Source organism: Ruditapes philippinarum, unplaced genomic scaffold, assembly GCF_026571515.1.
Source record: "Ruditapes philippinarum isolate M1 unplaced genomic scaffold, ASM2657151v2 ctg75_1_1_1_1, whole genome shotgun sequence".
Classification (NCBI taxonomy): domain Eukaryota; kingdom Metazoa; phylum Mollusca; class Bivalvia; order Venerida; family Veneridae; genus Ruditapes; species Ruditapes philippinarum.
In genome coordinates this window covers 61,753-89,622 of record NW_026859947.1, presented here as the reverse complement: position 1 = coordinate 89,622, position 27,870 = coordinate 61,753, and the positions used below count along the sequence as shown (strand labels likewise).

The window sequence follows — 27,870 nt, the reverse complement described above, 5'->3', positions numbered from 1 at the left end:
AAAAGCGTGTATTAATTTATTCTAATCTTATTCTTGATATTCGCCGGAAGTTGACATTCGGACAAGTTTGTTTACGCATGTTTTGGAACTGTCATTTTATGCATTTTCATTTTTCACACAGAGTAAGTAATTAATAGCTATGTAACCCATGGTCACCATTTTTGCAACATATTCATTTCTTCTAACTGTTTTCTATGGTAAGGCGTTATAATCATCGGTTAGTTTTGTTAAATTAGCCTGGTGCAGTCTGAGCAAAGTGAACTGAATTTATTTTGTGAAAACTTGAGCTTAAAACAATACTAAATTTCCATCAGATGTTATGTTTAGTCAAAATTATGAGCATTTTTTATATAAGACACAGACCACAATGTAATTTTGAAACTGAATGGATTTACAATCAATCAGTAAGACTAATCTTATAAAAAAGCTTTATAATTCCCAACTACTTAAATTAATCTTGTATCCTTTTTGATATACCATAGAGGTTAGTGGCTACATCCTTTTTATTGTCAAATGTTCAACATTTCCCTTGTCATGTTAAATCCTGGTTTGGACGTAGACAGTTTTGTGCACCATAATCATAAATCGTAAGAATGTTAAAATTGTTGTTTAAATAGGATAAATGAGGATGAGGAAAGATTAAAATTTAAAATCAAGGGAGCTGGAAAACTAGGGTCAGGTGAGACATGTAGCCTACAATTCTTGATAAATTTGCATTTAACTGATTTAAGTTTATGGGGATAAGTGGTTCCAATGTTAAAAAGTCATAGAGAATTTATAAAATTAAGTCTCAAGTAGTTCTAAATAAACTATAGGCCATGGCATGACATTTAGTGAGGGGCAAGCAAACACTTTTTGCTCAGGATAGCAACCAGACAATGGTTAATCATGTGGGAAAGGGACACACTAGCATATATTTGTCAAGGTTCAACTATTTTGTGCAGGCAATCTATTTTGGGGGTCAATGGTGCAATGCACACCCTAGATTGAACACATACTGTATACACATGGGTGATCAAGTGAATAGAATAAATATAATATCAAGAATTCTGTCATATTTCAGGATGTCATCTCGTGGCCGTCAGCCTGCTGACGACTTCAACCTGAGTCTTACAGGCTCAGGGATACACTCAGCAGCGTCAACCAGTAGGAGCAGACCTGGATCAGCCAAACAACTAAAGAGGCCAAATTCTATGACAGATGTTTCAAAAGAGGTATAATTTTACTAATGGAAATAACATGAAATGTAATTTGATTAAAGAAAGCTGTTAACACATAGAATTTAAAAAATGTGTCTTTATATGACATATGTTCATGTTAACCCTGGACTACAGGTTTCCAATAGAGTAACCAGGAAAATGTCAAAAGAAAACAAAATGATGCTAGATTTAGAATTTACATAGGGTTTGTAATCCTTAAGTCTTCATACCTATGTTTAAACAGATTATGAATTTCACTATCTCTTTTCTAGAGCATGATTACACTATATTTCACTATGTTAAACAGACTGATTACACTTGTAATTATTTCACTATTTATTTTCTAGAGCATGATCACAATGTTTAAACAGATAGATTACGCTGTTATTTCACTTTTTCTTTTTTAGAGTAAAACACAGTCTGCAAGAAAAAAGTCAGGCCAGGGTAAGTTTTATACATTTATGCTTATGTCAAGGTTTTAACATCTCTAGATACACACAATAATTAAAAAGATTACTTTGTAGAAAATCTTGCTGCTTGGTTGTAAAATTTTTTAATAAAAGTCATTTAAGAAACTAGGTACTAAGGGGTAAACATATTCTATCAGTAAAAATATGGTCCAAGTTCTATTAAAAAAATCAAGAATGCATAGGATGAGTGATTTGATTTTTTTATTCAAAGAGACAGTCATATATTCTAGTTATTGATTACATATAGGCAAGTATTTGATTCTAACAACAACATACATAGGCAAAACAGGGGAGAAAATGCACCAGATCACACTCACAAATCACACCAGAACTAAAATGGTGTCATTTTATATAACTTTGAGCAAATAATTTAATAACTAAGTAGATGTACTGGGTTGTAAATAATACCATCCATCATCATGGCATGTTCATCAGTATCTTTTGCCGCCACATACTGTTACGGCACTTGGCCATATTTTTTTAAATTTTTGTGTAATTATGTGCTGTAATGTTATTTGGTTAACTGTAATATGCATACACTCTTTAAATTGAATATATATTTGATAATTATTATTTATGCAGCTGAAGGTGGTGGTTTTAGTCACAGGAGTGGCTACTCTGATATATCGTCAGTAAGCACCAGTAAACGTGGGGCTGCAGCTAGAAAGGGAAAATCTCCTAGGTAAGTAGGGCCTATATTGAGAAAAAAGTATAAAAAACTTTTATTAGCAGTAATGTAAGGATAATTTATAAATCTTTCCTATTTAGAAGTTGGTTCCTATTTCTAATATTGAACTGCTTTCACTAATTTCTGATCTTAGCCATTGCGTTGAATTCAATTGAATTATTATAAAATAAAACATTTACAGTTGAGATTGATGAAATTTGAAAATTTGGATGGAATTAACAATAATGTTTTGACCATGTTTTGCCAAATTTTGTTTATTGTCAATTTGTCACCAAGGCTATTTATGCAGCTATTAAACTGATCAGACATACAGAATAAGAATATTTAAATTATTTACATTTTTAAATTGAAACTGGAGTTCTATATTCAAACTAAAATTACAATATTTCTGCAGCATGTGTACATTTTCTGTTTTCAGTGACGATTTTCTTGCATTATTTGAAAACTCAACACAGCCTAAAATCAAGAGTGGAACTAGCAGTAGAAAACCAGCAGGAAAAGTGTTGTGGGGAGAACAAGGGAACCAGGTAAGATGGGTGGCTGTACATTGCCCATGCTTGGTTTAATACAGGGAGAAGCACCTAGATTATTCCACAGTAGCCATATAACTAAAATTATGTAAATGTGACAACAAAAAATAATAATAGTACATGTATATTGTTTTACTGAAAGAAGACTGGCTATTTAAGCATTTAGAAGCTATTATAGAGATTCATTGATGGTGTTTATTATTTTATATTTATAAATTTTATTGACTAAAAGTCATTTAAAAAAATTGGGTCAGTCCTCTCAAAAAACAGTAACAGTATCTTTTAAAGGTACAATTGCTTTGCGTTTAAGGTTATACACTGTTGATGTCAAATCTAATAACATGATATGAATGCACAAAAGAGACTTCTCACAACTAAGAAATTCTCAATAGTTTTATAAACGATTTTATAATTTAAATTTATGAATTTTCAAAACTGAAATTTTTTCAAATTAATAATTTTAAAGAAATATTCTTTAAGCAAATTCAATAATTGTGTTATCACTGGGTAGATTGACAATAGAGACTCCATTAATTTATTTCGTTTTGTTAATTTCAGGCTTTGAAAAGTAGATTTGTTGCAAAACCAGTGAATTCAAAGAAAACTGATGCAGTTTCTCCCAAACTGGATGGTGATGAGGAGGAGTGGCTTACAAACGAATCAAACACACATTCAATATTCCAACAGAAAAGTGCCAGAAGTAGTTCCGACGAGGAAGTGTTTAGTTTTCAAGATAGACTATCTCAATCTCTGTCTCAGAAACAGGACTATACAAATATGGGAGATAAATCTGACCGGAGAATGAGTCCTAGAAATGTAAACAATAATCATTCTCGAAACTCTAGTCAGAGTGCTATAGCAAATAACATGACGCTTCAAGGTATGTCGAAAGGCGTGAAAGTCGGTTTATCAGATCTAGAAAATTCTTACCAAAATATTAAACATAAAACACCTGTTAATCAGACTCGGAAATCTCAAAGTGGGTCAAACACTGGTGCTAATTCATCTAATTCAATTGTTGAGGACCATATAAAAAAAGTGAATTTCGCAGCAACGAAAATTCAGCGTTGGTACAAAAGACATAGTGCTCGAAGAAAGGCCGGTCAAGCGGCAATACAGAGACTGTTGCATTCAAAGAAGCAGGTGTTCGAAGAGCAAAGACTACGAGAGTCACAAAATGATTTTTTCGCAAAAGAAATGGAGGAAAAAAAACTTGAGGAGAGGAAAAGAAATCGTGAGGAAAAGGCTAAAATAGCAAGACAAGAAGCTATTAGAGTAAGTTGTCTTACTAATTTTTTCTGATGATATTTACTTTAAGATCGGATTTCTATGAATTTCATTTTCAGTTCATCTTTTTAAGTACATATTTTGATTTTATAATTGTTTCAATAGTATTCTGGCATTTTGTTGAATGGAATGATCTCTGCAAAGAAGTGAAATTATTTTTGCATTTCACTTGAAGGTTACATGTATATTGATAGTACAAAATAAGGGAACTTACTGTTTCCAGACCATTATTTAATTTGGCCTTTGTTCAGCACAAATCTTTCAAGTCTTGTTTCTATTGCGTTTCTTTCCCATTCAGTGATGGAAACAGATTAACTTCTTAAGATAAAGCAACTCTATAAATTTGATACATATTGATTATAAGGCAAAAATCTGTACTTATAGTCATAAAAACTAATTTTATCTTCATTTATTGTGTGTGTGTGTGTTTTTTTCCCCTTATTATCTTTCTTAAACTTGTGTAAAATCTGTATATCAATTGACTTGATTTAATGGCACATTATGCTTCAGAAACAAATACATTTTTACATCATAAAAAAGGGCAAACATGAATTTGATAATGTTATGGTTTTAGAGAATTTTCAATGCTTGTTACTTGAAGAAAGTAACAGTAAATGTGAAATCATTTGTCATAAAAGTAGCGAAATGTAAACAAAGTAGTATTTTGACTTCCATACAAAAATCCTTATTAACTATAACTGTACTTATTGAAAAAATGCAACAGGTGAAAGAGGTAGTTCAGGTGATTAGCCAATGAGTAACTTTTTGGAAATCAAAATTAAAATGCATTTGAGAAATAAAAATAAAAGCATTTCTGAGGCATAATGGGCCTTTAATGGTTTTGGAGATAGTTTTGAGTGTCTACATAAGTTGTGTCATGTCAGAATGATAAAGATGTTTGGTTGAAAGCAGTAAGGTGTTGAAAAGGCTGATTTCTGATTGGTCAGTCTTAATGTTGTCATATCTCGATGAAAAATTTAATAACCAGCGTCACAGTTTGTTATATATCAGGCTTCGCGAAACTGCTGAAAAATTTGCCTGACATTCGGTCAGACAAACTTTCAATTCTTGTCTGACCGAAAGAACTTTTGTCTGACCGAATTTTGTTTCCAAATATATGTATATGGTATACTGTGCCTTTTAGTTCACGGTACTTAACACTTTAAAACAGTAAAGAAGACAAACAATAAACTTACACTACAAAAACTTTCATAAACTGTATCATTTAGTCATTTTTCTGCTATATGACACAAGGAAACAACAATAATTATATTCAATCAAAATAAGTTTCAATTTGTCAGATGTAGACCGTGTGTCGGCCATTTTGAAAACAGTGTGTCATCATTTAACTTGCGGTAATTGTGTTTTATTTCATTTTTTTTTCATGTTTCAGTTAAAATTTCTTTATGTTATTTTGCATAATTTTAAATATTAAAAGTATCTTTACATTGTAACTCAAAATTTTTTTTTTCAACAAACAAGAACATTTAGAAAATGATGATTGTTTCAGATGTATGCACAAATTTAATGGACTATTGTTGTTTTTTGCAGAAGTTTGTAAAATGTTGTTCAGTTTTACATAAATAGAGGATATTGAATGAGTGTAAGTTCAATACTGAATTTATTGCACGAGTTGAATAAAATTATATTATGCGAGCCTCTGGCGAGCATAATATTATTTTATTCAACGAGTGCAATAAATTCAATAATGAACTTACACGAATTTAATATTCTATTTATCACATACCCAAAATAAAGACTGTTTAAAGTGAAATAAGAGTCATTTTTCATTGACGCGCCTATAGTATAACGCTAACATTTAGCGCGTCTTTACACTATGTTTGTATAACGCTAATGACGTCACGTCAAAATATATGCACGGCCGTGCAATACCATATTTACGGAGTCACAAAATCGGCACGGGTGTGTGATAAAAATCTATAGACTTAAATTATTTTGCACAAAAACTTTGTTGTTAAGGTGTTTGAATAAAATATGTCAATTCTGACCAATCTTAACACTGGTCACATGAAAATATGCCATTACCGTGAGATAAGTGATGACGCCGAATTAGTGATGTTGAGTATAATACCTTTGTGTTTTTTTTAAAGACATAACAACTTTTAAAGATTTGCAACACAATTTTATTCCCTTAAATAAAACATTAGTCAGATTGATGGACTCTGTCTGGAAATCAAAACATTCATGATCAAAGCGGACATAAGGTCCGGAACTCCGAAAAAAATATCGGACCGGCCTGATTTTTGCCGGACATGTCCGACGGTCCGGCAACTTTCGCGAAGCCTGATATATGAATGATATTACATCACATTGCAGGAGTTACAGAGAAAGAGAGAAGAGAAAAGAGATGAAGTTAAACAGAAAGCTGAACAAGAAATTGCTTTTCTTCAAGCAAATGGAAAAATCAAGAAAACTGGACTTGGTAATTTTTTGCCCATTAATTTGAGAACTGATATCATTAGTGTCAAGCCAGCTTAAACTTTCTGTGCAGTCTGACCAGACCCAATACAGTGGCTGCCCAATTCTTTGACTTTGATATACTGATTATGTACAGTTCCACATTCAAGGCAAGGCAATGTGTCATACAGCTTTAGAGTTATAAGAATGAAAGAAGACCTTTCATTTCAGATTTTGTAATGAAATGATATTATGCATTACAGTTCCCCTAATTCTACAAAAAGTATTGCAATATAATGTTCTATGTTAGGTACCAAATGTCACATGGTTATATAAATTTGCAGCCTGACTGGGACTCGAACTGGGTACCAACAAAATACCATTCTAGGGCTCGACGGAATGAGCTGTCTTATAAGAGAACTGTTCTACACTTTGACAGGAAAAATTTCTTCTTAAATCAAAAGGGTGAAAACTTGAAGTCACATAGCCTCGCATAATTTAGTTTAGCCTATCAAATTACAACCCAGAAATCAAAATTGACATGTCACTGAGAGGTTCATGTGTTCTTACATAGATAATGAATATCATGAAAAATGTAAAAGAAATATATCACAAACTGGTTCAAAATTGAAGAAAGTTAAAGAAAATGATTTCTGTTGAAATGATATTCTCATAGAATTACGTCATTTCCTTTATGTATCAACTGATGAAGCTAATAAAGCAAAACATGTTTTGATATTTAAATTTGTGTTGGTTTTTGATCTAATTGTCCTACATAGAATTCATTATAATTTATATGTATTAAATATATACATTGCAGGAAAGAAGAAAGGTGGCAGTAAACCACCATCAAAGAAAGCCACTGGTGATAAGGACACCAATATTAATACGCATGATGAAAGTAGTCCGGAAAGGGATCACAAGGAAAGTAACAATGACAGAATACAGGATGACAGTATGGAGGAATATTACCAGGTTCTTTCTTAGAAATATTTACTTGTTGAATCAATTTTGTATCTAGGCAGTAATTTTGGATGATTTAATGTAACATTAATAATGAGATAATATTGCCTTTGAGTCCTTTACTGAAAAACTTTTTTGAAATTCATGAGAATTTTTGAAGAGGAGTGAATAACTTTACTTAATTATGATAATAGTTCATGAATTATCTTGCAAACCAAGAGGGATTAGCAAATGAAACCTTCACGTTTTTTAACATAGACTTTGTTATTAGTGTAAGTAAAATTTTATAAATTAATTTGCTATGAATATTCATGAACTGAATTAATTCATTTATTTCACTAGAGCCATCTTAGAGATATAGAGTCTCGGCAAGCAACTGCTCGAGAAAATGATGGTGCTAGCAATGTGACAGCCAGTGAGGCCGCTACCAAGACAACCCTGGATGATTTGTTTGAAACCCTGAAGAAGCTGGAGGAGGAAGAACAACTTGCCAGTGCCAGACCAGAGAGGAAAAATGCCTGGTGTAAGTGCTATTAATAGGTGGCATACAAATTTTCATTTCATGATATGACTTTTGAAGAGCATTGTCGCAAGCTTATGTAATTCCTTGGTATATTATGTAATTTTTAAATACCAGAGTTTAAATTAAATATTTTTCAATACATTTGTTTAGTAGAGCTTATAATTTAGTTTGGCATGATAAAAGATTTTATTTCTGTGCCAAAAGTTATTACATTTCTATTTAGTTTAATTTTTAGACCATTGAATATAAAGAGCTATTGTTTTCATTCAGTATACAGCAAATATGTCATTGATGCACTTTGGTTAAGCTTTTTGTACTGTTTTACCCTAATTTTTCATTGACACCATTGTCTATTGAGATGTTGCCTTTAAACTTATAATAAACACTTAATATTACTTGACCATTACCCTCGTTTGCAATTTCACATGATGATAATTACTTTTATTTTTGGAATAAAGGATTCATGAAAAAGAATGAATTATTGTGGCAACATATATTGATAACTTTACAATGTTTACGTTGGTTTTCATTTTTGACCACACAGTGGATGACCTTGAGAAAGGTGACAGTGATATTGATAGTCATAGTTTAAATGCTGAAAACCTGCAGAGATTTAACAGTCAGAAAGTGGGGATACCAACCAAGGAGAGCCTGCTGTCTGATGATAAGATGAAGAGCATCATGTCCTTCCTTGATGAGGTTCAAGTCTCAGAGAGGCTCAGTACTGTGGACCAGGTAGGTTCTGTGTCTGGAGTAGGAGTTTTAGGGCCAGTCACATTGTTAAACATAACTGAAGTTTGGTTTATACTGACAATATGTAGGCTCAATTGTGAAACATAGGGTAGTAACTTGTATCAATCACTCATTAGTCAGGAATTAACTAGTAGATTTCATATGAAGTACCTGATCATGGAACTTTAACCACAAAGTCACTGTTGTCAATATAGGCAATTTCAAATATTGTTTAAAAAAATAGAACAAGTTTTACATTTTTCTAACCTTTTTGATGTATCTTCAAGAATACTTACTTCTACAGGAACAATACAACAAAATTGTTGACTTATTCTATACAGGAAGTTGGCAGGGCTTTGTTGTAAAGAAGAAGTTGACTTTGGTACAAATCAACTGTAATATATAGCCTACAGAATATGAAAAGAACACTTCTTTTATCTATTACCAACAGTAGGTGAATATTCCTCAAAAACAAGTATCAAAGCAATGTTTTCTAAATAAAAGGTATTTCAGGTATTGAATAAGAAAAAGTCTGTAGATATCTGTAGATATCTGGTATGATTTGAATTTCAGGAGATTTCAAAGCTCAATGCTGATCTAGAGAGATCTGGTGCGATAGGTCCAAGTGCTGAGGAGCTGGCTGAGTTAGACCATGCTAATGAAATGGCTTCAGAGGTCACTAACACTGTGATCAGCCAGAGGCTTGAACTTGATGAGAAAAAAAGAACAGTTTCCATGTTACAAAAAGCCCTGGTAAGGTCAACTTTAGTTTAAAAACAGTTTAAAGTAAAAAGAATGTAGGAGATGAAAGTATTTCCTGCCAACTCTGTTTATTTGAGAGTCATTTAATTGCAATAAGTGACTTTAAGGTTTTTATTAGACTCTGTCATTGAAATTATTAATCTTCCATTTTAACCCTTAACCTGCCAGATTTTTTTAATGGAATTGCCCAACTTTGAATAAGGAACAGTCCATTTCAAGAAACAGTCCATTTTAAGGGCTTTCAGTATCAAAATCAGCATGGCCAATTGGTTCACACATTAGACTTGTTATCTAACGATTGCTGGCTGTGTGTGTTCAAACCCCGTCAGGGGTAAGTCGTTGTTTTCTTGAGTAAGAAACTTTACACTCATTGTTTAATACTGGTTGGGTTCAAACCTTGTCAGGGGCATGCCATTGTTTCCATGAGCAAGAAATTTTACACTCATTGCTTAGTACTGGTTGGTTCCTGGAATGATTCGAGAGTGTTTCAATAAGCTTATAGCTTTCAACACAATCACATTAAACTAAATTAATATAAACTAAAATGCAAAATAAAAAAATTGAGACACCAGGAGTATAGAGCCTGATCAGACTGCATGGATGTACTGGCAGATCTGATGCTATACTGATCAGTTAATCACAATCAGTTTGAAGAGATTTAGGGTTAAGAATTGAGACATTGATATTTCTTGTAGAACCAGCAACGTGAATTGACTATAAGACATGCCAGGGAGACAGATAAGGAAATGAAAAAACGTATGGAGTTACAGAAAGATGAATATGAAGAAACCATTAAAAGACATCTCTCATTTATAGATCAGGTAATTTTATCATAAATCTGTTGATTCTGTTACTCTAAAAAGACCATTATTAACTAAAGGGATTTTAACTATCAAATTATTGAAATTGATTTGTCCTCATTAAGGTAAAATGGTTAGACTGCATGTACTAGTAATAGAGGCCCATATTGATTGAAGATGATGCTGTTCAAGTATTACTTTTTTTCCTGACAAAGACCTTCAAACTTACAAAGGTTAAGTTTCTTATGCAGAATGCTAAATTGGAATTACAAATGTAATTTAAATTTGTCTGATTAAATATTGCAATACGATTTGGTATTGTATATTGTAATGCTTTCATCCTGTTGTAAAATATATTTGGAAGAAGCAATTGCCTGATGTTTGTGTGATTTTATATTGAAAAATATGTTGTGTCTAGATATATTATAATTTTTATGAAAATAAAATGGTAAATATTAAATTTTCTTTCAGTTAATTGATGATAAGAAGAACTTGAGTGAGAAATGTGAAAATCTTGTGAAGGAGTTAAAACAGATTGACAAGAAATACCAAGATCGACTAAAGGCCATCACTGACAAGTAATTTATACATGGTTGTAAATAGACTTAGTTAGAATCATATAAAATTGAATATATTGATCCATAAGAGGACACTTTTTTTCCTGTGTTAATCATTTAAAAGGAAAGAAAAAAAACAAGTAAATCAAATGAAGCTATAAGTATTTAAGAGTAAGATCCCTTTGCTTAAAACTAATGTGTCATTTTAGGTTAGAGTAAGAAAAGTGACCAATTTCAATATTTGGTTTACAAAGTATTTCTTTGATGCAACCTTCCTACAGAAAAAAAACTCAGATCTCTGTTATTTGATTGGTCAGAAACTGTTACAAAATGTACACTGACCAATGAAAATCCTGAGATTTGAGACAGAAAGAGGTTTTTATAACCTTGAGGCCAATTCTGCTTGGTTCTTGTAAGCCACCTTAACATTTATTAATATAATTTGCAAGATCTTGTTTCACAATCAAGCTTAAATTAACATGTTTTGAACTATGTTTGTATGTTAGTATAAAAATCACTTACAGTATGTTGTATATGATATCAATACAATTATTATTTTCATTTTACAGACACAATATTGACATGCAAAAATTAAAAGACATGCATGAAGCTGCTGAGAAACTTCGCAGAGAAAAATGGATTGAGGAAAAAACAAAGAAAATCAAGGTATGTTAGAGGAGAATATTTCTATTCCTTAAAAAATGTAGACTGTTGATCATGGAACCTGTTTGTGATTTAAAAAGAACAAACACAAAATTTGAGATTTTCTGTTTTTGTGCTTAACTATACATGTTATTATAACTGTCTTTTGCATAGACTGAACAAATAATAGAGGCTTTCACATTAACTGATGTTGAAGTTACATCTTGGTCCAGAGGTCACAAGTGTGATACTTTCAAGTATATGAAAATTGAAAGGTTGTTTATATGATAATAAATGCCATAAAAGAACATAAACCTCATCGAAATATGCTGACTGTCTTTTTCCCTGTTTTGAAAACATGATGTCATAGCGTGTTTTATTAACATGCTATCATAGTATGTAGATATTCATTCCATTCAATAATACTATGTCTTGGGATGACCTGTTTTTAGCCTCATCTTCATTTTACCATGTTGTAAGTACATTTTTGGATGAATAACTAATAGAGATTTCATTTTGATATCAAATACTTTAATATCAAATTTTTAATTTCTGTCTATAGGAAATGACTGTTAAAGGTCTAGAACCTGAGATACAACGCTTGATTGCTAAACATAAATCAGAGTTAAAGAAAATCAAGCAGATCCATGAGGCAGAGCTACTGGAATCGGATGAGAGGGCAGCACAGAAATACGTCCGGATGACGGAGGAGTTACGAGATCAACTAGCTAGTGAGAAAGAGGCGGCTTGTGCCAGAGAGAGGGAACTAGCTAAACAAAGGTAAGATACTGAGAGGTGTGTACATAAAATACTAGGGTGCAGGGAAGGTAAGTGGTTCCATTCTGATGCCAACTTATGTCGATAATTTCTATTTTGTTGGACCACTTGCTTCAACATTAAAGCTGGAAAGTCATATGAATTAAAAAATGTTGATATGACCTGAAAACTTAACAAAATTGTATAAAAAAAAAATGAATTTCTGTGTGAGCTACCATGGACTTTATATATAAAGTTCTTTTAAACTTATACTAACATAGCCTTTTTGAGTGTAAGGGAAGGATATTGCTGAGGAAATTCAGCTTCAAGCCTGTAGATAGGCAAATTTAGAACATACAATGGGCATAACATTTTGTATTTGATAGTTATTTTCCTCATGCAGATTGCATACAAAGTGACACAAAAAAGTTATGCCTGTTCAGTGTTATAGCATACTAGGGAAAGATATGCTATTGTTGACAGCTGTTAAACTGTTACATTTTGCTATGAATAAAAAACAACAACACTTCTCTATTTTCTCTTTACTACTTTTATTTATGATAATTTATACTCAAATTAAAATTACAAAACAAGAGACAGGAAATCGATTTTAAAGAAACAGACTAAATGAATTATAATATAGTTAATGTAGGAATAAAATGCATACATGTTAGAAACCATCAAGTGTGGCGTAGCCCGAGCCAGTATGCCCTCTTTCTTGGTTTTGGCTTCTTATCTCCTATAACATCATACTTACTAGATTCTGAACCAGAAAGCCATGCTCTTTAAAGTTAAGGGTAGTGTAAAATTACTTTTCCTGTTTTATTATGCATGTAAAGAGAGGAGAGCTGTGCAAATCAAGTGGCCGTTTACTAATTAGCTCCTGTTGAGGGCCCTACTTGTTGATATGGGAGCTAGATTTAGTCATGGGGTAATTTACTAGTAATTTAGATCTTAGCTAAACCATGTTTACTATGTAAACTTCAATTTCTATGAAATAGCATATTACAATGTTTAAAACACTTACCAAGTGACTTTAGATTGAGGCCGTATTTTAGATAACCATTAATTTTAAAAACTTTCAGATTTCCACAACATACATTACCTGTAGACTTACATGTCTAGTTTGTCTATGAGGCCCTTTGAAACTCACAGAAAGCACTAGTCCAGATAACAGCAGCTTTGTCTGTCTTTGTGTTGATTCTTGTTGCAGATCTAGATGAATTGGCCTCATGTGTTGTTGTGACATCTGCTTCTTCTGTAGATTTCTCTTGAACCTGAAAAAAGATCATTGATTATTACAAAGAAATATTTTTTTTTCAAAATTGAAGAAAACATTGTTTTTATATTGTCTAATTATACCCCCAAAAACGAAGTTTGGGGGGGTATATAGGAGTCACCCGGTGGTCGGTCGGTCGTTCGATTGGTCGGTCTGTCGGTCGGTCCAGACGTCCGTTGCATTTTCCTTGTCCGGAGCATAACTTGAAAACTAATGGTTGGAATTCAATATAACTACATACAATGGTCAAGCACATTGAGAGGAAGTGCAGTGCACAAGAACCATGAATCTATCTTGACTAATTACAGAGTTATTGCCCTTTGTTACTTTTCCTTGTCCGGGGCGTAACTTGAAAACTACTGGTTGGAATTCAAAACAACTTCATACAATTGTCAAACACAATAAGGGGAAGTGCAGTACACAAGAACCATAACTCTATCTAAAGTTATTACAGAGTTATTGCCCTTTGTTGCTTCTCCATTGCTTTTTTTTTGTCCGTTGCATTTTCCTTGTCCGGACCATAACTTGAAGACTAATGGTTGGAATTCAATATAACTACATACAATGGTCAAGCACATTGAGAGGAAGTGCAGTGCGTAAGAAACATAACTCTTAGTCTATCTTGACTAATTACAGAGTTATTGCCCTTTGTTACTTTTCCTTGTCCGTGGCATAACTTGAAAACTACTGGTTGGAATTCAAAACAACTTCATACAATTGTCGAACACAATAAGGGGAAGTGCAGTGCACAAGAACCATAACTCTATCTAAAGTAATTACAGAGTTATTGCCCTTTGTTGCTTTTCCATTGCCTTCTTTTTTTTTTGTCCGGACCATAACTTGAAGACTAATGGTTGGAATTCAATATAACTACATGCAATGGTCAAGCACATTGAGAGGAAGTGCAGTGCATAAGAACCATAACTCTATCTAAAGTAATTACAGAGTTATTGCTCTTTATTACTTTTCCATTGCTTTCTTTTGTCCGGACCATAACTTGAAGACTAATTGTTGGAATTCATTATAACTTCATACAATGGTCTAGCACATTGAGAGGAAGTGCAGTGCACAAGAACCATAACTCCATTTTGACTTATTACAGAGTTACTGCCCTTTGTTTCTTTTCTTTGTCCAGAGCATGACTTTAAAACTACTGGTTGGAATTCAAAACAACTTCATACAATGGTCAAGCACAATAAGGGGAAATGCAGTGCACAAGAACCATAACTCCATCTTGACTAATTACAGAGTTATTGTCCTTTGTTACTTTTCCATTGCTTTCTTTTGTCCTGACCATAACTTGAAGACTTATTGTTGGAATTCATTATAACTTCATACAATGGTCAAGCACATTGAGAGGAAGTGCAGTGCATAAGAATCATAACTCCATCTTGACTAATTACAGAGTTACTGCCCTTTGTTACTTTTCCTTGTCCAGAGCATGACTTGAAAACTACTGGTTGGAATTCAAAACAACTTCATACAATGGTCAAGCACAATAAGGGGAAGTGCAGTGCACAAGAACCATAACTCCAGCTTGACTAATTACAGAGTTATTGCCCTTTGTCACTTTTCCTTGTCCAGAGCATAACTTGAAAACTACTGTTTGGAATTCAGTACAACTTCATACAGTTGTCAAGGACATTAAAATGAAGTGCAGTGCACAAGAGCCATAACTCAATTTTGACAAAATACAGAGTTACTGCCCTTTGATACTTTTCCTTGTCCGGAGCATAACTTAAAACGTACTGGTTGGAATTCAAAACAACTTCATACAATGGTCAAGCACAATAAGAGGAAGTGCAGTGCACAAGAACTATAACTCTATCTTCAGTATTTATAGAGTTATTGCCCTTTGTTCTTTTTCTTTGTCTTTCTTGACTTATTACAGAGTAATTCAATTAAACTTTATCAATGGCCAACCACATTGAAAGGAAATGCAACATACATGAACCACAATTATCTTTAATTGCCCACAACCATAACTCTATGTTTCAATTCTTTTACAAGGTATTCTGTTACTAGTAACATCCTCATTTCCGAAGCAGACTTGTGGGGGTATTAATCACATTTAGTGATAGTTCTAGTTTTTGATTAAGATAATTTTGTGTGTGTTTTAAAAAATGATACAATTAATGTTACTTTTTTTAACCTAGAGATCTAAAAATAAAGTGACATAAAGTTACAAAATAAAGATTTACCTGTTGTTTGGTGAAATTGTAGAAGTGTGCATACATGTCCCGGACTCCTTCTGTAATAGAAAGTTCTAGAAGCAGACGTAGATTATCAGACTGGTTTGATGCTAAAAATATCTTCTGGCTTAGACTGGTCACTCTGTTATCTGAAATTGTATTATATGATGTACTGTTTATTATATAAGATAAACTTACAGAAATTGATTATTTCTTGCCTAAGTCATTGGTACAGAGAAAGGCCAGTCTGTACATCTGTGTAGTTTGACATGGCTCTGTACTGTTGAAAGTTCAGTTTTTGTAATTATGTCTCTCATATTGTTTTTGTCTTACTCTGTCCGTCCGTCCACATTCAGCTTGTCCAGCTTTTATGTGTCACCATGCTGGCAGGATTTCAATGAAACTTCATAGGAGTGATCAGTACCATCCCTAGTTGTGCATATCGCCGGCACGTTCTGCTTCGCTGCAAAAAATGGCCACGACAGCTATAAATCATAAAATGGAAAAATCTTGTGTGGCTTTCACAGGTCAAATTGCTGGTGGAATTTCAATGAAACTTCATAGGACTGATCAGTATCATCCCTAGTTGTGCATATCGCCAGTTCTTTCCACTACCCTGCACAAAATGACTGCCAGAGCTAAAAATAGAAAATTTTTGTCTGGCTTTCACAGGTCAAACTGCTTGTGCAATTTTAATCAAACCACTGGATTGATCAGTACCATTCCTCGTTGTGGATATCGCCTGGACTTTCGCCTTCCATGAACAAAATGGCTGCCAGAGCTATAAGTAGACAAATCTTGTCAGGCTTTCGCAGGAGTGATCAGTACAATACCTAGTTATGGGAGAAATATGTTTTTGTGACAAAAAAACCTTCTAGTTTCATATTGAAATCTCTAACTGTTCCAAACTCAAAGTAGGGAAAATGCATTACACAAACCTGCATATTTAGGGTTAAAATATGTCTCATAAACTATGGACAGTTATTGAAATGAAGGACAAGTATATGGTAAAACTATGGACAGTTATTAAAATGAAGGACAAGTATATGGTAAAACTATGGACAGTTATTAAAATGAAGGTCAAGTCTATGGTAAAACTATAGACAGTAATTAAAATGCAGGACAAGTCTATGTATGGCAAAACTATGGACAGTTATTGAAATGCAAGACAAGTCTATGGTACAAATTTAGCATAGAAAGGGTAAAACTGTAAATAATGTGATGATAAAAATGTGTATAAAATACTTACTAAGAGAATCTAGTTGTTGCTTTATGTTGTTTTGGACAGCAAGAAAGTTTTCCAGCTCTAAAGCCATTCCTTAGAATTTTATTTAGGACTAGCAACGCTGCACTTGGTGATACTTTAAACTTGGTAAATATTTGAGAATGGCAGTGTTTGAAACTAAATTAGGATATTTATATATCTCTGTAGATAGAAATGATTAAAGAAGGATGGAAATGAGGAAAGTGATAATTAGAATAACACATGTAGGAACACACTTTTTGGTGTTATATGATAATACAATACAAGATCAAAGATGATGCACTGATAAGATTTGAATAAGATAAAAGACCTTCCTTATTCAATTATAGGTGATAATTGATAATAATTTGAAATTAAATTCTTGAAAAGATCACTTACAGATAGTAAGGTATTTTTAATTAAGAAAATTGATTGTATGAATTAAATAATTTAAATATGTACTTGTTGCAAGTGAAACTAATTTAAAGATAGTTTTGATTTTCAGATAGCATTACCCAATAATAATAAATCATTTGAGGTCAAATTAAACAAAAATTATGATGTTTCTGATGTTGTAGATAACTTACATAAAAGCTTTTTCCTGTCTTAATGCTTTTGCAACTTTTTGTTACACATGTTTTTAAAAGGAAATAATTATGTATGGGAAGTATAAGTGTGGGTAAAAGGATTTATTATGGTGCTCTGATTGGCATATATTTGATTGTTTTCATCAAAGCATTTTCATTGATAATGGTGTACTTTATATGCACATACTTCTAAGAATTGGAGGTTTATTGCTTTGCACAGCATCTGTCAGTCTGTATGTTGGTAATCCACACCATTTCCAATCAATAACTAGACTGAGAATGCTTTGGTCCTCACAAAGTCTTATGGTTAAATGTGGAGGTAGGTCATGACTATTAGATGACCCCTTTATTGATCAAAGGTCAATGTGTCCCTTACCACAGAAAGTTTGTCTGGCTAATAAAAAGAGAACAGTTTGAGTCCTAATATTTGATGTGCAGATTGGTAATGACTAGAATTACCCCTAGTGACTGTGTCTGGTGGTCAAGGTCATTGTCATCGTGGCCCTAGCATAAAAATGTATGTCAGACAAATAAATATAAACTTTTATGCCTACAGTCCTGAGATTTGGTATGCAGGTTGGTCATGATTTGCAGATAACCATTAATATTTTTTAAATATTTTGGTCAAAGGTCAAGGTCATTATGTCCTTCATTATGGCCTTGACCCCTCTGTAGGCTACCAATTACTAGAGAACGGTTTGGCCTATTGTCATAAGATTAAGTGATGAAGTTGGTCAATGTAATCACAGCCAAATGTCACTAGTCGACTATAAGTCAAAATTGCAAAGTCATATTTTACGTAAATCATATAAAGCTATATATCAAATTGCAGCTAAATGACATCACTAGACGTTGACAATAACATTATTGTCTCCATTTAAACCGTTTTTGAACAATACACCAATATTTCGGACACAACCGTGCAACCAGTCCCCACTCTATTTTCTACATGTAAAAACGCAATTCCAAACCATGCCATTGTACCAACCCGCAATAAATCGATAAAACAAATCAACAGTTGTGTCTATATATTATATATACAGTATATATTTTTTTCTAGAATTACTTTTTACACTATCCCAACACTGTGCTGAGTCCCTGTGATTGTATTCTAACCAAAGAAATCTTGTTTCTAATAAAAAAAAAACGTTTTTTCAGTTATAGAATCAAGAAGGCTTTTTTTTTTATTTGTAAGGTTAACATGTTTGCATTACAATGATGATGGAATTTCATGGTTGCAGTGACTGTATTAACAGTCCTGATTTTAACAAAGTTAACAGAGAAGAAGTCCACTGGTTTTCATAAGGGGGCACATCTGTATCAAAAACATCTCTTGTATTTCTAATTTTGGATATGATTTAGGAAAAATATATGTATAAAAAGTAAGAGTTGAACTCTGTTTAGAGATTATTGATTTAACAGGTAACTTTTTAGGGTTTTTCTTGTTTCCAGAGTTTCTGATTTCTGACTATTAAGTGCCCACTCTCTTTTAACAATGTCAGGTTTTTTAGTAACATCAGATATCAAAGACCATTTGTAAACAATCTTTTTTTACGTAATATTTTAATTATAAGTCATTGTTTTGGTTCATTGTTAAAACTTTAACTGGATGTTGCTACATTAAACATTATTTTCAATTGTAGGGGCCATTTATAAACAATATTTGCACACACACAAAAAATGAATTCAATAAATGGATATTTTCTTCTCTTTTTGTCGGATGGGTGGATTGGGGGGAATGGTTTTTAAGTAACACTGACAGTGTCTATGTCTTTAGGAAACTATCCTATGGATTGCTGGAGGAACATCCTATATTAAACAATGTGGATTATTGCTGGTAATGGCTTTCATCAAGGTTCTACCAACAACTAGTTGGACACATGAATGAATTTGGTGGGATTTTGGGATAGACATGTTCTCTGGTACGCATATTACATCAAAATCAGACATTTGAAAGACACAAAAAACATGTTTATCTTTTCTGCTGTTTTTATTAAAACCATATCTTTAAGATAAAAACAATTTTTAACATTTATAAAAAGGCACTTAAGATTGAAGCACATCAGTATTAACAATATCTTTGTATTAAACTATCATATGCAAAGTTTTCTCATTTTAAAGCTCAGTCTACGAGGCTCTGTAGAACTTGCAGAAAGCACTTGTCAAAATAACAGCAGCTTTGTCAGTCTTTGTGTTGATTCTTGTTGAAGATCTTGTAGAACCAGCCTCATGTATTGTGACGTCTGCTTCTTCTGGAGATTTCTGTAGGACCTGAATAACAGAGATTAATAATTACAATGTACATGTATTTCAAATACAAAATCATTTCAGAATGTAAGATGTGTGTTTAGTGCATTTTCTTTGTGTCTCTTAAATTACAGTGAAGAAAAGTTGGTTATGAAACTATTCCAAGTATCAATGATTTTATTAAGATTCTTTAATTTTTTGTTTTAAAATCCCCCAGATAAGCCAAAAAAATTTTTAATAAACAAAATTTAAAAAATTTTCAAAGATTTAGCAAATTAAAAAAATTCAAGTAATAATATACATTTTTTAGATTTTATGGCTATTTTAGTATTTATCACATATTTCTACTAATGATAAAAAGTAAAAGGGGTTTTGCATATTTTGTTCTCTTTTTGGTAATTTAGATGGATTGTAATAAGTAAATAACTGTCACTGTTCACATCACAACATTTACTTCTAAAACATTTTTCAAAATGTTCATGAAAATAAGCATTTATCTGGAGGCATGAGGCTTTAACACTAGTACTGTTTTTATTCAGTCAACCAGCTTAGCTCACAATGGAGACATTTATTCCTATGATTAAAATGAAAAGGAAAATTTACCTGTTGTTTGGTTAAATTGTAGAAGTGTGTATACATGTCCTGGACTCCTTCGGTAACTGATAGTTGTAGAAGCAGCCATAGATTATCAGACTGGTTTGAAGCTAAAAATATCTTCTGGCTTAGACTGGTTACTCTGTCATCTAAAAATAGATATTAAACAACATTACAATATTATCAAAATAACAAGATACTAGGCTTACGGATTTTTTATGTTTTTCCGTATAATATTAGATATAAAATGAATAAAATACAAGATTTAACCTTGATACCCATACACCTGGACATTTATAATATTTACATTTAATGCCAATACAATATTCTGTTCTGTATATTTGAAATTTTTAAAAATCCTTGCAATGAACAAGTGTGTATAATTACTTACTAAGAACATCTAGTTGTTGTTCTGCCTTGTTCCTGACAGCAAGAAGGTTATCTAGTTGTAAAGCCATTGTTAGAAATTTTATTTTAGCACTTGTTGGTAGTTTTAACTTTGGAGAATATCTGAAAGTGACAATGTTTTGAAACAAAGTCCAAATATTTATACCCCTCAACAGATTGAAATGATTAAAGAAAGATGCAAATAAAAAAGTGATAATTAGAATAACACATGTAGGGACACACTTTTTGGTGTTATGTGATAATACAATACAAGATCAAAGATGATGCACTGATAAGATTTGAATAAGATAAAAGACCTTCCTTATTCAATTATAGGTGATAATTGATATAGAATTTAAGGTGATAATTGATTAAATTCATTGTATTTTGATAGATCAATGGGAAGATAAGTGCAATGTTAATTGATTGGTTAGGATTTTAATTAATATGTACTTGTAACAAGTGGAATGAGTTAATTTTAAAGGATATTGCATTTTTTGATGAAAAGATAAAATATTCCAAATAAATCAAATATGTATTATATGAAAGAAAAATCAGAAAAAAATACGTAACAACCTGTAAGTGAAAAAGATATTGTCCCTATTATAGAAGGTGTATCCTAATAATGCATTTATCTTAACTTGTTTTCTTTTCTAATTTTGATAAAAGACATAAGTAAATTCTTCACAACCTTATGGATTATTCCAATTTCTCAGAAGAACAACTAAACAAAACATATTTTTAAAGATATTGTCTTACTAAGCATAGGACTTTATTTTATTTGCTATTTTCATATATGTACAATATTCTAGAAATAATGTCACTTTTTAAAATTAAACTGTAACTAAATACAACCTAAAGAAATATAACGTAATATAAACTAAAGCCCTCCCTTCCAAAAAAAAGACAGGATGGACAAAAGCCCTTTACCCTGTCATTTTGTGTGAGGGCTTTTACCAACCCTGTCAATTTCACAGGAGGGCTTTTGTCTGCCCTGTCATTTTTGAACGGGAGGGCTTTTGTCATGGAAAGCTTTTGTCTGTTTCCATTGATATTTACTTCTTTTAATGATGCGTTGTTTAAAGAAAAGAATAAATTGATTATTTTATTTCAGGTACGAGAAGCAGATACAGTCGGAAGAAGAGGCTTATCAGGCCCAGCGTCGTCGTCTGCTGACAGAGATCCAGGAGGAGAAAGACCGTCTGGCGGGACAGGCGTCTCGTCAGAGAGCTGACCTAGATAAGTTACAACAACAACTCCAGGATAAACATTCGTACGCTCTAGATGCAATGAAAACAGAGTTTGATAGAGCCAGAGAGGAGCAAGAAAATAGGCATGCTGTAAGATCATTGTTTCACTTGTATCTGGTAGATAGGAATATTAGCAAAAACCCTGCTGTAATCATGTACAGGACATGTCATGCTTTTAATTTTGGAATTGTCCATTATAGTGAGATGAATTTCAGTGTGTCAAAGAAGTAAGAATGAATGAAGGGGAGCCATGGCATAATCCAATTTTAGGTGCATGTCTCCACCCAGTGATATATAGTGGATTCGAGCTTTTCTAGGGTCATTATCATGTTTCCTCACCACAGATAAGTTATTGTCTGGACAAAGTTATTTTAACCAGTAGCCAGTAGTATAATAAAGTTGAAACAGTGTCAATTTAAGTTAAACATAATCCATTAAGTCTCAAAAAGTTACCAGGACTTCACTGAATGTTCATTATTATGGGATGAGCTTTTAGGTCTTTGTGCCTTTGGATATTTTTTCCATTTATTTGTTATACCCCCACAAAAAGGTTAAGGGGGTATATAGGTATTAGCTTGTCGGTCAGTCAGATGGTCAGTCTGTCGGTAGGACGTCCACATCATGGTTTCTGGGCGATAACTAGACTTTGAAATGAGTTATTGTAAATGATATTAAGCAACATTATGTGGAAACCTCTGTTGAGATTGCATTTGGACCCCCTGAGGCCAAGGTCACTGTCACTAAAAATAGAAAAATGGTTTCCGGACAATAACTAGAGTTGGATAGCAAGTTTATATAAAGACCCCCGTTGGTATTGCATTTGGACCCCCAGGGGTCAAGGTCACCATTACTAAAAAATGAAAAATGGTTTCCGACAAAACTAGAGTTAGGAATGAGATATTGTAATCAAACTGGTTGGATAGCAAGCTTATATAAAGACCCCCGTTGGTATTGCATTTGGACCCCCAGGGGTCAAGGTCACCATTACTAAAAAATGAAAAATGGTTTCCAGACAATAACTAGAGTTAGGAATGAGATCTCTACCGGAACCATATATTGCTTAATTTGTGTTATTTGCATACATCCTCATGTTGTATTTGTAATACCTTGAGTGAAAATAAAGTTTTCTGTCTGTCTGTCTGTCTGTAATCAAACTTGATGTATCGCAAACTTATGTGAAGACCCCGGTTGGAATTGCATTTGGACCCCTGGGGCTAAGGTTAAGGGTACCGTAACTAAAAATAGAAAAATGGTTTCCAGACAAAAACTAGAGTTAGGAATGAGATTTTTAATCAAACTTGGTGTATAGCATGCTTATAAGAAGATCAAGGTTGGGATTGCAATTAATTGAAATAATTCTTTGTACACAGTTGATACTTCATTTACTATAGGTTGTATTCAAATTTTTCTTCTGACCACTTATTTTCCAAAAAGTCAAAGTTGCTGGTGGAGGTATTATGTTAAAAAGAATTTTACATTTGTTGCAACAGTCCTGTTTTATAATAATATTTTCTTATAATTGGTTTTATACAAGTTTGTATGAAAAGATAATTCATGTCAGTTCGTTATATATATGAGCTGCGTCATGACAAAACCAACATAATGGGTTTGCGACCAGCATGGATCCAGACCAGGCTGCGCTACCGCGCAGTCTGATCAGCATCCATGCTGTTCACTTACCAACTCTATTACAAGTAGAGAAACTGATAGCGAACAGCATGGATCCTGATCAGACTGCGGGGATGCGCAGGCTGGTCTGGATCCATGCTGGTCGCAAACCCATTATGTTGATTTTGTCGTGACGCAGCTCAATTATATTATATTGTTTCAGACTGAAATTCGAGAATTAAAAGAGCGTATGGAGATTGAGAAGCAGACTTGGGAAGAGAATTACCGCAAAAAACAAGAGAACTATCTGATGCAGAAAGAGAGGGAGCTGAAAGATGGGGTGAAGAAAGATAGAAACAAGGAGATAGAGCTTGTAATACGACAACTGGAGGAAGATGCTACGTCACAAAGGGAAGATTGTGAGAGAGTGGCCGAAAATAGAATCAAGTATGTAGATTTTCTATAACATTTTCTGTTTAAAATGGAAACTTTTCTTGAAGTAACATTTTAATTGATTTTGTTGGGCTATGTTATAAGAAAAAGCGTATTCTTCCTTAAAAAAAAAATTAAAAAAAAAAAGAATTAGTTATTGTTATTTTTTGTTACATCTTAATTTTATTATGCCAAGTCAGTTGCATATAAAAAAGTGCTAAAACTAACACCAAACTTAATATATCAACATAATTTTAAAGTTACAGAATGAAATTCGTAAAAGTTAGATATAAATTCTAATATTCACATGCCATCTAAACATGATATTTCATATGAAAACAAATTCAAATGCCTGATAGACTTTTTATTTTTATTCCAAATAGAAATTTAATCGGACTAACACCAATCTATTTAGTAAAATGTATAAGCAATATGCCATTCGGTTTGAGCACTATTTTCAAATTAGTAAACTCCAACATGCTTATAATCCACAAGGTATGTCAAGTCAAGTGCATTTATTCTGGCACTAGCTTTATCATGGACAAAATGAAAACATATATTTAGTATCTTACCTTATAAATGAAATTAAAATTTAAGGAATATCCCAGGAAATGAAATGTTCTACCTGGAAGAATCTGTTTCAAATGTCTAAATTTTTCTAAGCACTACTTATAGGGAAATGCTAAAAGTTAACTTGAGTAATATTCCAAAAAATATTCAAAGTCTTGATTGCAATACAATAGTATTTTTCACATGGTTAAATGCACAGATGTCAAGTAGGTTATGCTATTGTAACATGTTAATTACAATCAAAAGTGGCATTTTTCAATTGACTTCTTCTGTGCAATTAATTAAAAGTGGCATTTCAGTGCAATATGATAGAATGTCAATATTATAAGGTGTTTGAAGTGCAATTAAAAGGGGCATTTTATTATTTGGTGTGACATAGCAGAAAAAAAGTCATTTATGTATAGTTAAAACATATTTTTTCCCTTTCTTTTTCACAAAGTGTAAAAAGCAAATACATTGTATAAAGAAAAAGATATAAAAATACATTTTTGAAAGAAAAAGGGTTGGACCACAAGTTCATATAATATTAGTTATTTATGTTATGAAATAAGATTTTATTTTGTGCTTTTTCTTAGTGTTGGGTAGATTTAAGAAGTCAACTGTTTTTAGCCTGTCTTGTTGAGTTTTATTTGTGTCACAATAATTATGTGTGTGACTTAAGATTAAGTGAAAAATACTGATAATTTTCTGATTTTGGACTGGCACTGTTGTTGTGGCGTAGGCATGCCACTATCACAGATATGTTTCAAAAAGTTGTCAAAACTGTGCTGTAAAACAACTGTCCCCACTTTGTAAGATAAGTGTTCCCCTATATTAACAGGAGAATTAGAGAGAAATATGAGTCAGAGATGAGAGAAGTTGAGAGATCAGAGAAACAGGCGATGGATAGATACAATGAGATGAAGGTATTATACATAAGTTAACACTAAAAGTTTAAATACTTCATGTCTTATCAGACTGTTTAAAAAGTTCAAAGAATGGTGAAGCTCAACTACTTATGGTATTGAAAACATCATAACACTTAGTTAAAGTTTTCAGTGCAATGATTATCTAATTAACCCTTAGCCTGCTGGTAGCAACTGATTCTACCCATGTGACCATTGTAGACCAAGATCATTTAATTGGCACATCTGTGCTATCTTATCATGGTTTGCATAATTTGCTATTTACCCACTACATTTTGAAATTTTCCCTAAAAATGATAAAGGGTTAAGTCCAAAGTTAAGAAATGGATAAGCCCATTTGATATATGTAGCAAAGTTAGAGTTAAGAATCATTATATGGATAATAAAGACTTCTAAAAAAGGTTACTGAAATAAAAGGGAACTGAAACAGGTTGATGATCTTTTGTGATATCCCTTGGAATGACATTGTACATGAATATAAATTTTAGAAAGTAAAATAATTATACGTATATGTTGATAGGCACGTCTTACAGAAGTAGATGGTGAAAATGAATGTTTTAAAGTACAGATGAAACAGAAAGATCAGGAAATAAAAGAATTACAGAAGGTGAGTTATAACCTTTGCTTATTAAGTATATTCAGAGTTGCTGCACTTATGCCAGTATCTGCATCAACATCCACATCTAGATTTCATAAAGCTTTTATGCAGTGACAGTGATGAGCAGTAGTTGAACATTTAATTTTTTTAATAATAATAATTATGCAATGAATTCAATATAAAGGAGTTTTATTGAATTAAGTTTTGTTTAGTGTATAAATATTTGAATGAAACCTTTGGAATTTTCACTTTCCAACTTTGATTTTATTGCTTTTGAAGGATCTCCCCTTTTCCAGATTATTATGCATATATAATTACGTAGATGATAATTTTTTCATGGTTATTATTTGACAATTCAAATTCAGTTGACAGACAAGATGCACAAGGAACGTGATAGAGTATCGGACATTATTCGTCAGGAGTTCGCCGACCGACTCGTGTTTACGGACGAGGAAAATAAGCGTATCAAGACGGAGATCTCCGAACTGAAGGCTCGTCAGAGGATAGAACTTGACAAGGCAAAAGATGAAATTGAAAATATCAAACATCAAAAAGATGAGGAAATGGAGGAAGTTCATAAACGGTAAATCTTTCTCCTTGATCTCCTATAATTATGATCATGACTTTTTGTTCATGTTTTAGTAGACTGTTTATAACACTCAATTATGATAAATGATTTCAAATTGCTTGCCTTCATATGAAATTCCCAGATGTATAATCTTTCCATTTTCATTTTTTTCAATTAGCAATATCATTTTATTTGATTATGGGTTTTTATGTAAAAAATAGAATGATGTCATGGATAAAGTTATGTACCCTATCTTTTAGGTGGTCCGACATATAGATGAGTAAATACAGTAGTTAAAAAGAAGGGTAGTAAGAAATTTTTGAAGATTGACTTTATTTATGCTAGAAATTTTGAATATGTTTAGGTTTATCAGATAATATACACCAGCCATACAAAATTAGGTAATGAAATTTTGGCACATGGAAATATATAAGAACAATGTCGCAGAAATCTGATATTCAAGGTTATCAGTAATAATGTGTATTGTTTGTAAGTGAATGTAATATACAATGTACATATATTTACAGGGTAAAGCAAGCAATAGTTAAGAAAGAGGAGGTTGTTACTCAGTTAAAACAACAATATCAAGCTGCATTAAAACGTGCTGATCATCTAGAAGGACTTTTACAACAACAACGTAAACAGTTGCTAGGTAACAAATAAAGATCTCGATAAACTCTATAATCTCTCGATATAACAGTGATACTGCTACCAGCGTCATACTTCGAGTGCCATTAGAAACTGTTATGACTGTCTCAATGATGTGAACTGCCGAGTAATGGTTGAAGAGAAGATAAAGATCTCAGTGAGGAAACCATTAACCCTGGTTGCAAGCCCTCTGTCAGAAAATAATACACAAACACAAGAAAAAAATTCTTTTGATCAAAATAATTCTACATTTGGTGCATTTTTTACTGGTGTAAAGTTAAAACTGTGGACATTAAAGCTGAATGATATGTGACTGGACTGAAATACACACAAATGCAGGGTCAAATCAAATTTTGACAAGTAGTCTTGGTAAAACCACCGATGAACAAGATACAGGAAATAGACACATAATGTTTAATATTTCCCTGTTGTTCT

The 27,870-nt window shown here is 32.5% G+C and overlaps 2 protein-coding genes across 2 annotated transcripts; one reads left to right on the top strand and one right to left on the bottom strand.

Moving 5' to 3' along the window:
- Positions 1 to 19: 19 nt before the first annotated feature.
- On the top strand, positions 20 to 27,870 carry LOC132758369 (centrosomal protein of 131 kDa-like). The gene is made up of 21 exons (XM_060749985.1): positions 20 to 122; positions 1,064 to 1,214; positions 1,607 to 1,643; positions 2,252 to 2,351; positions 2,776 to 2,884; positions 3,446 to 4,162; positions 6,512 to 6,617; positions 7,413 to 7,567; positions 7,898 to 8,078; positions 8,623 to 8,813; positions 9,384 to 9,563; positions 10,268 to 10,393; positions 10,844 to 10,950; positions 11,499 to 11,595; positions 12,134 to 12,351; positions 21,971 to 22,196; positions 23,938 to 24,161; positions 25,537 to 25,621; positions 26,142 to 26,228; positions 26,585 to 26,802; positions 27,315 to 27,870. Exons 2-21 carry the CDS (start codon positions 1,065 to 1,067, stop codon positions 27,448 to 27,450), a joined length of 3,450 nt encoding a protein of 1,149 aa, XP_060605968.1. The 5' UTR covers positions 20 to 122; position 1,064; the 3' UTR covers positions 27,451 to 27,870.
- Positions 19,533 to 21,705, bottom strand: LOC132758383 (uncharacterized). The gene is made up of 3 exons (XM_060750057.1): positions 20,861 to 21,705; positions 20,479 to 20,618; positions 19,533 to 19,899 (listed from the first exon to the last, which is right to left on the bottom strand). Exons 1-3 carry the CDS (start codon positions 20,925 to 20,927, stop codon positions 19,756 to 19,758), a joined length of 351 nt encoding a protein of 116 aa, XP_060606040.1. The 5' UTR covers positions 20,928 to 21,705; the 3' UTR covers positions 19,533 to 19,755.